The sequence below is a fragment of the Pelophylax lessonae genome, assembly GCF_965119305.1.
Source record: "Pelophylax lessonae genome assembly, chromosome: 4".
Lineage (NCBI taxonomy): Eukaryota > Metazoa > Chordata > Amphibia > Anura > Ranidae > Pelophylax > Pelophylax lessonae.
Genome location: NC_138771.1, coordinates 191,380,338 through 191,393,604, shown reverse-complemented (window position 1 = coordinate 191,393,604; position 13,267 = coordinate 191,380,338). Strand labels below are relative to the sequence as shown.

Genomic DNA, 13,267 nt, shown 5'->3' with positions numbered 1-13,267 from the left:
AAAAGAGCTGAGGCTCTGGTCCAGTACCTCTTCACCATTGCTGGTTCAAGTTGGTGACCATCTGTTCAGTGTCTCTATGGAAGAGATTATTAATGGCCTTACAGGAGGCAAGAGTACATTGCTTCGACAGGCTGCTAAGGGCAAGGAACCTCGCCATAAGCGTGGTCCTTTCTTTTTGGCTCACAACCGGCCCCCTTCGTCCGTCTGGATCTCAGGAAAAGGGCTTGAGATCCACCCATAACTTTGTGAGAGGCTCCAAGAGACCGTGGAATGGTAAGTCCAAAGCAGACACTTCTGGTTCCACAGACAAGCCTTCCCCTGCCGGAAGGGGCACCCTCACCCGTGTCTGGGGTGGGGGGACGTCTTCGCTTTTTTCCAGATCCATGGACCTTGCTCATTCAGGACAAATGGGTCCACAAACTGATGCGGTTCGGCTCCTGTTGTCCAACCATCGATCATCACTCAGGCCTTGCATGCAAGTGCTGGATCTGAAGGTTTCCACCTTCGAGGTGGTTCCATTTGCGCAGTTCCACACCAGACCTTTGTAAAGGGAGATTCTAATTAAATGGAACAAGGATCTGCTGTCGTTGGACAATCTGATCCTGTTGAGTCAGGGTTTCGAGGGAGTCTTTACTTTGGTGTCTCTGCTCCCCGGCCCTACGTCTGGGAAAATCCTTTCTTCCCCTTTATTGGACTGTAATCACCACGGATGCCAGTCTGTCTGATGGGGAGGTGTCTTGGGAGTTTGTTCGGCCCAAGGTGTCTGGACTCAGGAGGAGTCCAGGTTGCCAATCAACATCCTGTAAATTTGGGCGATCAGACTTTGTCTGTCTCAATGGACAGATCGTCTGCAGGGACGATGCTACAGCCATGGCATATGTCTATTATCAAGGGGCCACAAAAAGTGTCCTGGTGGGCCGGTAAGTGGCTGGCATCTTGAGGTGGGCAGAACGATATTTTCCAGCCCTATCTGCTGTGCACATTCTGGGGGTAGAGAATTGGCAAAAGGACTGTCTCAGTCAGCAGATGTTGGATCCGGGAGAATGGTCTCTTCACCCAGAGGTAATTCATCAACTGTGTCTTCAGTGGGGGACCCCCGATGTGGCCCTGCTGGCCTCCCGTCTCAACAGGAAGGTGCAGAGGTTCGTGTCAAGGTCTGGGAATCCTCTGGCCGATGCCGCAGAAGCCCTCGTGGCCCCTTGGAGTCAGTATCGTCTGATTTACACCTATTCTCCAACTTCTGTCGAGGCTGCTACACAGAATTGAGGTAGAAAGGATTCCAGTCATTCTGGTAGCACCAGACTGGCCTCCCCAGTCTTGGTACACAGGCCTGGTGAGGCTGGTAGCAGACGTCCCTTGGAAACTTCCTCTCAGGGAAGATCTTCTGTCTCGGGCCAATCTTCCATCCTGCTTTATGGTCGCTGGCTTTAACGGCCTGGATATTGAAAGCCAGGTGCTGAAGGACAGAGGGCTGTTGGAGTTGGTGATTCCTACATTGTTAAAAGCTAGGAAATCTACCTCTAGGAAGGTTTATCATAGAGTCTGGAAGGCGTAAGTTACTTGGTGTGTGTCTTGGGGGGTTTCTCACCATTCCTTTTCTGTGTCTTGCTTGTTGGAGTTTCTACAACTAGGTGTAGATCAACGTTTGGCTCTGGGCATCATCAAAGGCCAGATTTCCGCTTTTGCCATATTTTTCCAAAGGCCATTGGTGGCGAAATCCTTGGTTCACTCATTTGTGCAGGGAGTTCCCCATCTGGCACCGCCAGATCCCTGATGCCTCCGTGGGACGTCAATTTGGTATTGTCGGTGCTTCAAAAGTCTCCTTTTGAAAATATTCCAGAACTTCCTCTGTTCATTCTGTCACAGAAGGTGTCCTTCTTAGTCGTTATTACTTCCGCACATAGGGTGTCGGAGTTGGTTGTGTTGTCCTGTTGGTCACCTTATCTGGGGATTCATAGGGACGAAGTGGTGTTGCGACCATGTTAGGTGTTCCTTCCTAAGGTTGTCTCGGGATTTCATTTGAATGAAGATATTGTGTTACCATCCCTATGTCCTAAGCCGAAACATCCTAAGGAAATTGCCTTACATCCCTTAGATGTGGTAAGGGCAATTCAGGTGTACCTGGCAGTGACTCAACCAATTCAAAAATTCAATTCTTTGTTCTTATGGATGGACCTCGTAAGGGGCAGGCAGCGTCTGCTGTGACCATTTCCAAGTGGATCAGGCAGACAGTGGTGCAGGCCTATTCCATTAAGGATCAGGTTCCTCCTTTTCCCTGTAAGAGTGCATTCTATGAGGTACTTAGTTCTTCCTGGGCCTTCCGTCATGAGGCGTCAGTGGTTAAGGTGTGCAAGGCAGTTATGTGGTCGTCTGTACACACAGTTTTATAAGGTGAATGTACTTGCATCTTCAGATGCGGCGTTTGGCCGCAAAGTTTTGCAGGCTGTGGTTGCAGAGGCTTCTGCTTCTTGAGGGTGTGATTTTTTTCCTGGTGGCGAGCTCCAGTTGTTCCTAGTTGAGCTCCTGTTGTTACCTGGTTGGCTATGTTTAGCCTTGCTGGGAATTCTGCATTTGCTGTGTTTTTCCCACCCCTCAAATTAACACTGCTTTGGGACATCCCAATGGTCTGTAGACTAGAAGCTGTATCCGTCAGTGAACGAAAGAGAAAAATAGATTTTTGTCTTACCGTAAAATCCTTTTCTCTGAGGTTCACTGATGGACACAGCAACCGCCCCTCTGTTGGGGTTTAGTTATATGTTCTTATGAGGTAGAGGTGAATGGTGTAGCGCTTATATAGATATAAAATGAACTCCACAGTCCATATACAGATAAATTAAATCCTTGGATGGAAAAACGAGTCTGTTCAGAAAAATGTGCTCCCAAAAGTGTAGCCAATTACTTCACACTCCGACAGATCTGTGCAAAGAGACCACCACCAAGAGAAAAGATGGCCCCTTACCGCAATGTATGGATCCCCACTACAGATATCAGATCCAGCTCATTTCACACATCAGTAAGACCCTTGCAGACAGTACCCGGCTCGTAGCGATATCCACATCAGCTCCACTCAATATAGGCACAGGTATAGGTGCATGTGTAAAAAAAGGGGGACAACTCCCATAGTGAAGTACAGTAGCGAATGTGTTTATTGATGCACTAATATAAAAATTGGCAACTCACATTTCGTAGCAAATCAAACAGCATGTCTCTCTAAGATATCGCCTTTAGGACCTGGTTTCCAACCAAGAAAATGGCTGCCGCGTCCCCTCGTGTGTCCCAGCGTGGCGTGCCGCAGGCTCCTCCTCCGCGTTTCGTCAGTATATGATGTCGTCAGGGGGTGTTCTTCATATGTTCTTCTGACACTGCTTGTTACAAACTGGAGTCCTACAACAGGAAGTGATGGGACTGTCCCAGAGGTGTAGCCAAAAAGGTTTCCGCCTAGTCCTACTCCTGAAGAGGGACAGCATAAAGCCCAATGGTCTGAAGACTTGAAGCTGTGTCCGTCAGTGAATTTCAGAGAAAAGGATTTTACGGTAAGACAAAAATCCAGTTTTATGCACATGGTTTCTGTCTTAAAAAAATAAACTTTGCTACAAATTCTTAACCATTTGAGTACCAGCCTATATTATATACCCCCCAATACTTTTTAGTTTTTCATTTTCAATGGTTTTTATCGAAAATTTTTTAAAGCATCAACATAAGAAAAAATAACAGAAAACATCGTTCAGTGGTGAAGCCATCACCGCAGTAAGCTATAATAGCCCCGGGGCAAGCAAAGGAAATACAGCAATTACCTATATAGCATTTGAACAGAAACAGAAGAAAAAAAAAAGAAAAAAGCAATATACAGTGGGTACGGAAAGTATTCAGACCCCCTTAGATTTTTCACTCTTTGTTATATTGCAGCCATTTGCTAAAATCATTTAAGTTCATTCTTCTTCCTCATGAATGTACACATAGCACCCCATACTGACAGAAAAACACAGAATTGTTGACATTGTTGAAGATTTATTAAAAAAGAAAAACTGAAATATCACATGGTCCTAAGTATTCAGACCCTTTGCTGTGACACTCATATATTTAACTCAAGTGCTTTCCATTTCTTCTGATCATCTTTGAGATGGTTCTACACCTTCATTTGAGTCCAGCTGTGTTTGATTATACTGATTGGACTTGATTAGGAAAGCCACACACCTGTCTATATAAGACCTTCCAGATCACAATGCATGTCAGAGCAAATGAGAATCATGAGGTCAAAGGAACTGCCTGAAGAGCTCAGAGACAGAATTGTGGCAAGGCACAGATCTGGCCAAGGTTACAAAAAGATTTTTGCTGCACTTAAGGTTCCTAATAGCACAGTGGCCTCCATAATCCTCAAATGGAAGACGTTTGGGACGACCAGAACCCTTCCTAGAGCTGGCCGTCCGGCCAAACTGAGCTATCGGGGGAGAAGAGCCTTGGTGAGAGAGGTAAAGAAGAACCCAAAGATCACTGTGGCTGAGCTCCAGAGATGCAGTCAGGAGATGGGAGAAAGTTGTAGAAAGTCAACCATCACTGCAGCCCTCCACCAGTCGGGGCTTTATGGCAGAGTGGCCCGACGGAAGCCTCTCCTCAGTGTAAGACACATGAAAGCCCGCATGGAGTTTGCTAAAAAACACCTGAAGGACTCCAAGATGGTGAGAAATAAGATTCTCTGGTCTGATGAGACCAAAATAGAACTTTTTGGCCTTAATTCTAAGCGGTATGTGTGGAGAAAACCAGGCACTGCTCACCACCTGTCCAATACAGTCCCAACAGTGAAGCATGGTGGTGGCAGCATCATGCTGTGGGGGTGTTTTTCAGCTGCAGGGACAGGACGACTGGTTGCAATCGAGGGAAAGATGAATGCGGCCAAGTACAGGGATATCCTGGACAAAAACCTTCTCCAGAGTGCTCTGGACCTCAGACTGGGCCGAAGGTTTACCTTCCAACAAGACAATGACCCTAAGCACACAGCTAAAATAACGAAGGAGTGGCTTCACAACAACTCCGTGACTGTTCTTGAATGGCCCAGCCAGAGCCCTGACTTAAACCCAATTGAGCATCTCTGGAGAGACCTAAAAATGGCTGTCCACCAACGTTTACCATCCAACCTGACAGAACTGGAGAGGATCTGCAAGGAGGAATGGCAGAGGATCCCCAAATCCAGGTGTGAAAGACTTGTTGCATCTTTCCCAAAATGACTCCTGGCTGTATTAGATCAAAAGGGGGCTTCTACTAAATACTGAGCAAAGGGTCTGAATACTTAGGACCATGTGATATTTCAGTTTTTCTTTTTTAATAAATCTGCAACAATGTCAACAATTCTGTGTTTTTCTGTCAGTATGGGGTGCTATGTGTACATTCATGAGGAAGAAGAATGAACTTAAATGATTTTAGCAAATGGCTGCAATATAACAAAGAGTGAAAAATGTAAGGGGGTCTGAATACTTTCCGTACCCACTGCATGCGTGGTCCCCTGAGTTACTAGTGAAATGACCACTCCGTAGCCATGATCTGCAATATGCTACAGCTCTAGAAGCGAGCATACGAGGCCAGCCCGAGTAAGCCTCCCCGCGGCCCGCCATGTTCAGGCCACGTTGGAGCCAAAACAAATGTGTGTGCAGCAACGTGCCACCACTAAGTAAACCTAATGCAAAGGCATACACAAGACGACAAGGAAGGAAGGTAGAGGAAACGTGAAGAAAGAAAGGAAAAGAAGCGATAGAAAGAAGAAAGAATGGACCCAACTTCGCGCCCCGCGCCCCGCCCCCGGCCCCATGCACAGCCCTCAAGCTGTCCCGGTTAGATAGTTGAGCCACGGTTCCCACACTCTATCGAATTTGTGCAATTTGTCATCCAGTTGAGCCGACAGCCGTTCATTCACCATGATCCAGGACAATTTATGCCTCAGCTGCTCGAACTGCAGGACAGGAGACCTCCAAGATCTGGCAATTGTAATCTTTGCTGCAGTGAAAATAAAGGTTATAAGCCGTCTCTGTGCCTTCGTGGCCGCATCCACCTTCCGGCCCAAGAGGGCCTGCTGTGGAGACTTGGTCAGGTTAACTTGCGTTAAGGTGTAAACTAAGTTGTACACCCTAATCCAAAAACGTCCCACCTTGGGGCATTGCCACCAAATGTGGAACATAGTATCCTCCTGACCACAACCCCCGAAAACACAGAGGAGAAGCTCCTGGCACAAAAGATGCTATCCTAGCCAGCACCATATACCAGCTTAGCAGTACCTTATAATTAGCTTGATTGAGGTGTTGATCAATAATCTGGAGGCCTCCTGAGCCATAGCATGCCAATCCGCCAAATCAAAAGTGTCCTGGACATCAGTTTCCCAACGGACCATATAAGGAAGTTTCACAGGCGAGTCAGATAACACATTATAAATCATGGAGATATAACCCTGCAACTTATCATATTTGCGGCACAGATATTCCATAGACGTCATGGTTGTCAGGTCCGCGAGATGAGACAGTGAGCGCAATTTGAGTGTTCAATTTGAGTGTACCTGAAATATTCAGACTTAGGCAGGGCATATTTATCAATCAACTGCTGTCGTTTAAGGATACCCCTATGATCACATAAGTCTGCTATTCGGATCAGTCCCTTGTTCGTCCACCATTGAAAAGATGGGGGGGGAGACCCGGGGGGAACTCGCTATTATCGAGAATGGGGGCCAAGGGAGTATGTGGGGACCTAAAGCCATGTGTTCTGGACAGCCGATACCATATGGGTAGAGAGTGGGACAAGGCCGGGCAGAGAACAGGAGGGCGAGCCTTAGGTGGCAACCACATGATATGGGAGATCTCCTGGTCTGGGACGGAACTAGCTTCCAGTCTCATCCAGGCCGTAGGGGACTGATGAGAATGATATTGTACCAATTGGGCCATTTGCGCCGCATAATAATATTTCATCAGGTCCGGCACCCCCAGCCCACTCCTGGATTTAGGAGTATAGAGCGTTCTCTTGTTCACCCTAAGTCTCTTGTTCCCCCAGATGAATGAAAGGACATGACCTTGGAACTTTAGCACATCAGACCTTTGCAATGCAACTGGCAGTGTTCTAAACAGGTATAGCACCCTCAGAAGGACATTCATTTTGAAAGAATGCAACCTACCAAACCATGAGGGGGCATGCAGTGATCACCTTCCCATGTCCTCCCTCAACTGGGCAAACAAGGGCGGATAATTCTTGGCGTACAATGTGGGCAGGGTTGGAGTCAAATTAATGCCCAAATAGGGTAGTGATTCAAAATGCCATGTATATTTAAATGAGTGCTGTTGTGTTACCGCTGTCCTATCATCCAGGGAGAGATTCAGTGCTTGCGATTTTGCCTGGTTTACTTGCAACCCCCGACACGTGTGAGAAAGTGTCTAGCAGCGAAAACAAATTGGGCAAAGTTGTAAGGGGAGAGGAAACTATGGCCAAAATACTTTTTAGTTTTGAACACTGTGATCGTTTTTTTACTTGATTAATAATTACTTAGTTATGCAATAGTATGCCCAAAATGTATTTATATATATTTTTAGAGACCAATGGAGCTTAACCCCCTTTGATCCTAAGGGTAAAACAAATGTTGATGCCTAAGCACAATTTTGCAACTTTGACATGTGTTAGTAAACCCGGACATATCATATCCTGATTGTTGTTTTTTTATTATCAAAGGGAACTGGCCCAAAATCGTAAAAAATATATATATTTTTTAAATTTAGCTGTATATTTTTGTTACTACCATATCCTACCACCAACCCAAAATAAATTCTCCTGCTCTCGACGATCGCAGGAATACCACATATGTGTATGTTATTTGTTTGCACCCGTAGTACAGCCCAGAAACAATAGTGCACGCTTTGCTTTTTTGTCCTACCTAAAACACACTGACACTAACTGATACTAATTAAAAAAAACAAAACATTTTTTTTTAAATCTTGCCCAAAATATACTGACCATGACTTATGACCCTGACATTGACCTTTGACCCTTTCCTGACCTTTGATCTATGTATTTTTTCTTTATTTTTTATGTTATTTTTTTTTTTTTTCTTTACACACTGTTGTCTGTTAATCTCTCTCTCTGTGTATCTTTCCTCTCCATTCACAGAGAGAGAAAAACACAGGGGTGGGCTTTAAAGTGACTGATCACTGTGATAGAGGCTATCACAGCGATCAGGTGACCCGGAATTGGGAGTTCTGTGTCCCGATCATTAGTACGGGACCCAGGGCTCCCGCTGAGACCCCAGTTTCTGTGTTGGGAGTGCGCTGCGCGGCACATTCCCAGCATGAAGACAGATACACATATATGCGGCCCCATGGAAAATAGCCCAGTCCAGTGGGGCAATGGTATTGTGTTCTGTCAGCTTGAAAAAGGGATTCATTTTGGTGGTATTCAATAACCCTGGGGTTTTTATTTTTTATATGTAGCACTGCCCCCACAAGGACTGCCAAATGTACACTTATCAGGTCCCCCTGAGTTACTAACAGCAACCTTGACATGAACAGTTTCTCACTCTTTCTTCTTGGCTCGCTCCAAGAACCAGTCCACGGGTATTTGGTTTGTTTTGTGTTTTATTATAAATTAGGGATAGGTGAAGGGAATAGTGGGATACTCCAAATTAACTATGCAAAATGTTGGAGGACTTCTATCTTCATGTACAGTGGCTGTTTATTCACCCTGCCACTAAAGGTGAATTTGGGTTAAATCTCTTTTAAGATGACTTGGTGAACTATAGGTTATCTTCAGGACACTCTCCTCAGCATCCTCTCTCTCTCTTGACCGCCGACACCCGTCCACTGACTACTCTACTCCAGGGGTGGCCCCCCTCAGGTCAGGCCCCTTGACACGATTTCCTGTACTCACGATACTGTTTTTCCAGGGTCTCCAGTGTCTCCCCGTTAGTCAGCTCTCCTGGACCTCTGGATTCAGCTCCATTCCTCTGGCCCTCAGGATGAGCTCCTGCAACCACGTGCCACTGCTACAGAGGAGGCAGCCGCCCCCCTCCCTCTGGGACCCTGCTCTCCAGCCAAAGACCCTGCAGCACATGTGCTCTTGGCTTTCATATAAAACAAAAGAAAGTACAGCACCACAGATTGATGATGAACCCAATGTATGAATATTGAGTGATCAAAGAGGAAACATAAATACGTGCTTTCATAGAGACCATAGAAATCAGTCCATAAGTCCCATCTAATTTATGACCCAAAAAAAAGGTGATTCAAAACCCATTCGGTTAGCAGCAAACAGTCAGCTCCCGGTCAGTAATCCAACCTTATGCGCACACTGGTGTAAATGGCAACTCCAATTTCTCCCAATGATCAACCAACTGTATAGGTCATAAAGTACCTCCAAAAGAGAAGAGGACTCCAATGGTATAGTACGTAATTTTTATTCACATAAAAAAACAGATTAGCAACTCACATGTCAGCAAGAGAGTACAAACATGGACATTCAAAATGGCCGTGGCGTGTGCGTGCTTGCATGCGTTGTGACGTGCTTGACGCGTTTCGTCATCAAGGGACGTTGTCTTGGCTTTCATACAGTATCCCAGAATGGACTGAGGCAGCTTGCCACTGCCAATCACCAGGACTGTATTAAAGCCTATGCATTAATTTTTCAGGTTTCCTCCCACTGTCCAACATGCCTCCCTATTGGACCAGTGTGAAACACTCTCTAGACACAATGAATCACATACTGAGCACAATGAGCAGACCTCACTAACAGATCCTGCTCTCTGGTAAGCAAAGAGCAATATAGATTTGCCTGCACCCCCTCTAATGAGTAAACAGAGCCAAAAACTATACTCTCTCACTAGCACCTACCTAGGAGGGTGCTACATATATATGAGAAAAACATTTTTTTTTTTTTTTTTAAGTAAAACATATCAAATGAAAACACCAGTACAGTACAAGCACCCTCAAAATTGCATCTTTAAAAAGAAAAAGAAACCCAGAGGGGATCTAATTTTTGCCACAATATTTTAAGAAAATGAATAAAGATGCTGGTACTAAGGTGGTTAAAACATGGAGCTGAAAATGATGCATTAGATACAGCAGCAACATGTGTCATACACAAATGTAGCAGGAGATGAAGGGTTAATATTTAGATGTGCAGGATGGAAGGTGAGGAATTAATCTACAGGTCTCTAGAGACAGGATGAAGATCAGATGTCGAGGAGGGGAAAATAAAAGTTAAAAATGATCCCACAATCAAACTAACCCTACCATGCTGTTTTGTTCTGTAACTAATGAACGATCGTTCATTTATTCGTTTCTCCTTCCTGTATTGTAAGAGGAAGGGTGGGCCCTCCATTGTAAACACATCACTGTTTACATTTGTAATCACTGGTCATCACAGCGTTAGCAAAGGATTAGAGCCACACTGTGCCTGTCAACTGAGCTGTCCAGTTATGGCTTAGTTCACAGTCATTATTGGCCATATTGGCCATCTGAAGGCGATATCTAAAAGTGCAGTTTATAGAAAATTGTCTCCAGAATAGGCATCCACCTCCCTGTTGTTTTTTTACAATATGGCAGTAGAGATGTGGTTACGCATACCTGACAGCACTATATGATATATTATCATCCTATTCCTCCTCCAATGCATCATTTGCAAGAGTCAATCCATTTAGGGGAAGAGGCAACAATAAGCAGTTCTGATGGTTAGAAGTTCTTGTTGCTAATGAGATTTTCAAACTTGTTTGGAAATCTTCACGCAACATGGACAATTTCTCCCTTTTTTTATATTGATATTTATATCAGGTGAGTTATAAAGAAAGTTGCACTGTCCCTTTCTCTGCAGCATTTTACATGAATGAAATAAGGAGTCTGTATAGAGACTCGGTTTACTATGATCAGCTGCCAGTGGACATAAGAGCCATCGGTAGTTTACCAAGCCCTCCCAAGCACCAGCACAAACCCCCCCCCCCCCAACCCCTGCTCTCAGACTGACAGCTCACTGGACAGAGTGCCAGTCAGCCGCTGCAGGTGGTGGGAAGGGAGGGATGCCACCAGAGCAGGGATGGATCAGGGTTGTGGGGGCCAGTACGAGGGGGCGATTGAACAGGCAGGGGGGACATATTGTGATACCCTCCAAGCCCCAGCAGCACCTGAAGCAATCGGGAGTGGCGAAGGAGGGATTCCGGCTTCTAAAGGTGGCTGCAGGAGATCGGGTTTGCAGGGGGGTCAGATCGGGTGTGGGGAATCAGTGCTGGGGGGATGAAGTGGATAGAAACAGAAGTGGGGGGAACAGTTTTAGGTGATAGGGTGCGGGGAGGGGGGTGGGGAGGCTGGGGACAGGGAAGCAGCAGCATGGGAGGGCAGTCACATTTTAGGTTAATAACTCTGTTTGTAATCCGCTGATCAGGGTTATAGAATTGTTCAGCAGAGTCTGCTGAACAATTCTGTTATAAGTTCATGGTCATTGAAGTGACCATAAGCTTATAGGAGAGGGAGAAATGAGGTCCGTATGGCGTACGGAACTGGCCAGCTGCAGGCAGTTTTGTAGGACCGTACGCCATACAGACCTGGGAGGAAAAGGGTTAAACTGCTATTTTTAGCTCTTTTTTACTATTTATATTTAATCTGTATTTAAAATAAACATGATGCATATTTCCCATACAACTCTGACTTAGTAAAAAACACAGCATAGCAGCTTTTCTTACAGCTCAATATGTATGCAGCACCACAGTGTAGTTTTAAATAAATATGTAAATTTGGACTTCCAACAAACCCTAAAAGTTAAAATTTTCTAAAATCGTAAAAATTAGGTAATCATAATCTAAATGTAAAAGTATTTTTAGGTAAACCAAGGAGGAATACTGAAATGAGAGTCATAAGTGCAGAACCCCATAAGGAGAGCTGCGTGAAGAATCGTTACTTTGGTGCCAAAAAGATGTGCCCCTATACATTTGTAATTAGTGAGAGTAATGTTTTAACTCCAGGTAGACTGACTTGTCAAAGAGGTAGAATTGCATGTGCAGTTGCTTCTCTTATATTTGTACGTAGAATTAAAATTCTATAAATTTACACTGTATTCTTCAGTCTCAATCTTCTGTGTTTATTTATGATGCTCCATTTTAATGTATTTATATTGTATTATCAGTTTCACAGGAGACTCAAAGCAATCCTCAAGTACCCGTTATGTGGAAACCCAGTCCATGCAGATTGGAGCATCTTATATGATACAGTTTAACTTGGTAATGGGATGTGGTGAGCGGTTTACACCACATATGGACAATCAAGTGATGTTGGAGTATTCAACTAACCATGGACTCACTTGGCACTTAGTGCAAGAGGTATGACTATTTACTGTAGCATGTCGAATTTACCATATGTTCCAGAGGAACATGCATACAGTCCCAAAAAACAAAGATTTTATTTGGTTCTCTATTTTTGTTGCTCTATGGATTCTGATGCACTATTAACAATGTCACCATGTTTAGTCTAATCACTTGAGCCTAGTTCATAGCTTCATGTCTGGGTCTAACGAATCCAACCATATAACAATCAGGAAAATGGGTGGGTATATTTAAAGATATCAAAGCCAATATGTGGAGTGTTCACATAATTTGCTAAGTTTTTCTTACTACGTCTAAGATTGGATTTCAATCTTTTGAGTTTTAATTTTCTTACCTTGTTTAAGCTCCTACTTTATATACATCAGAATTATCTAATCATTTTATGTGTTCATATGGTTGAGAACAATGTGCATCCTTGTTTTACAGACTTGTATCATTAGTAATTTAATCATCTCTAACATCTCACAAAATATAATTTTCAAGACCTTAGTACAGGTAGCATACATGCCTAATGAGGTTGCCAATCTGATATGAATACACCTTGAAAGAGACATTCTCTCAGAGTTCTGTTACAATTTCTTTTTTAGAAAGCTGAAGCGTAGTGAAGTGAAGCTCTTCATCTCTACTATAGACAGGAGAAAAATAACTGAAAACATGCATTACTTTACTACCTAAATGAAAAACCCACAAAATCCTTTGATGTGGCAGCTGCATTAGTTTCCCTTTTCACGTTTTCCTTTATTTGAAAGAAGTTTACTTTTGTAATATTTCTTTCTTCTATTTTCATTAGTCTGGTGTTCAAAAGAGCAAGCTGTCTTGCAGATGTATGAGTTACAGGGATAAGACAAACCTTTTAACACTGGCAGGGGTGCTTACAATGATCAGATTCTATTTATTTATGTAAAAATGTCATCCAGTTTTTATTGAACTGGCCGATGTTGCCTG

General features: G+C 44.1%; 1 protein-coding gene across 3 annotated transcripts in view; it reads left to right on the top strand.

Moving 5' to 3' along the window:
• Window positions 1-13,267, top strand: part of RELN (reelin) — a 782,434-nt gene that overhangs the window by 532,410 nt on the left and 236,757 nt on the right. For all 3 annotated transcript variants that reach the window (XM_082254411.1, XM_082254410.1, XM_082254409.1), the window contains one exon: window positions 12,127-12,319. In XM_082254411.1, the coding sequence (XP_082110537.1) occupies window positions 12,127-12,319 (193 nt within the window). The remainder of the gene's footprint in view (window positions 1-12,126; window positions 12,320-13,267) is intronic.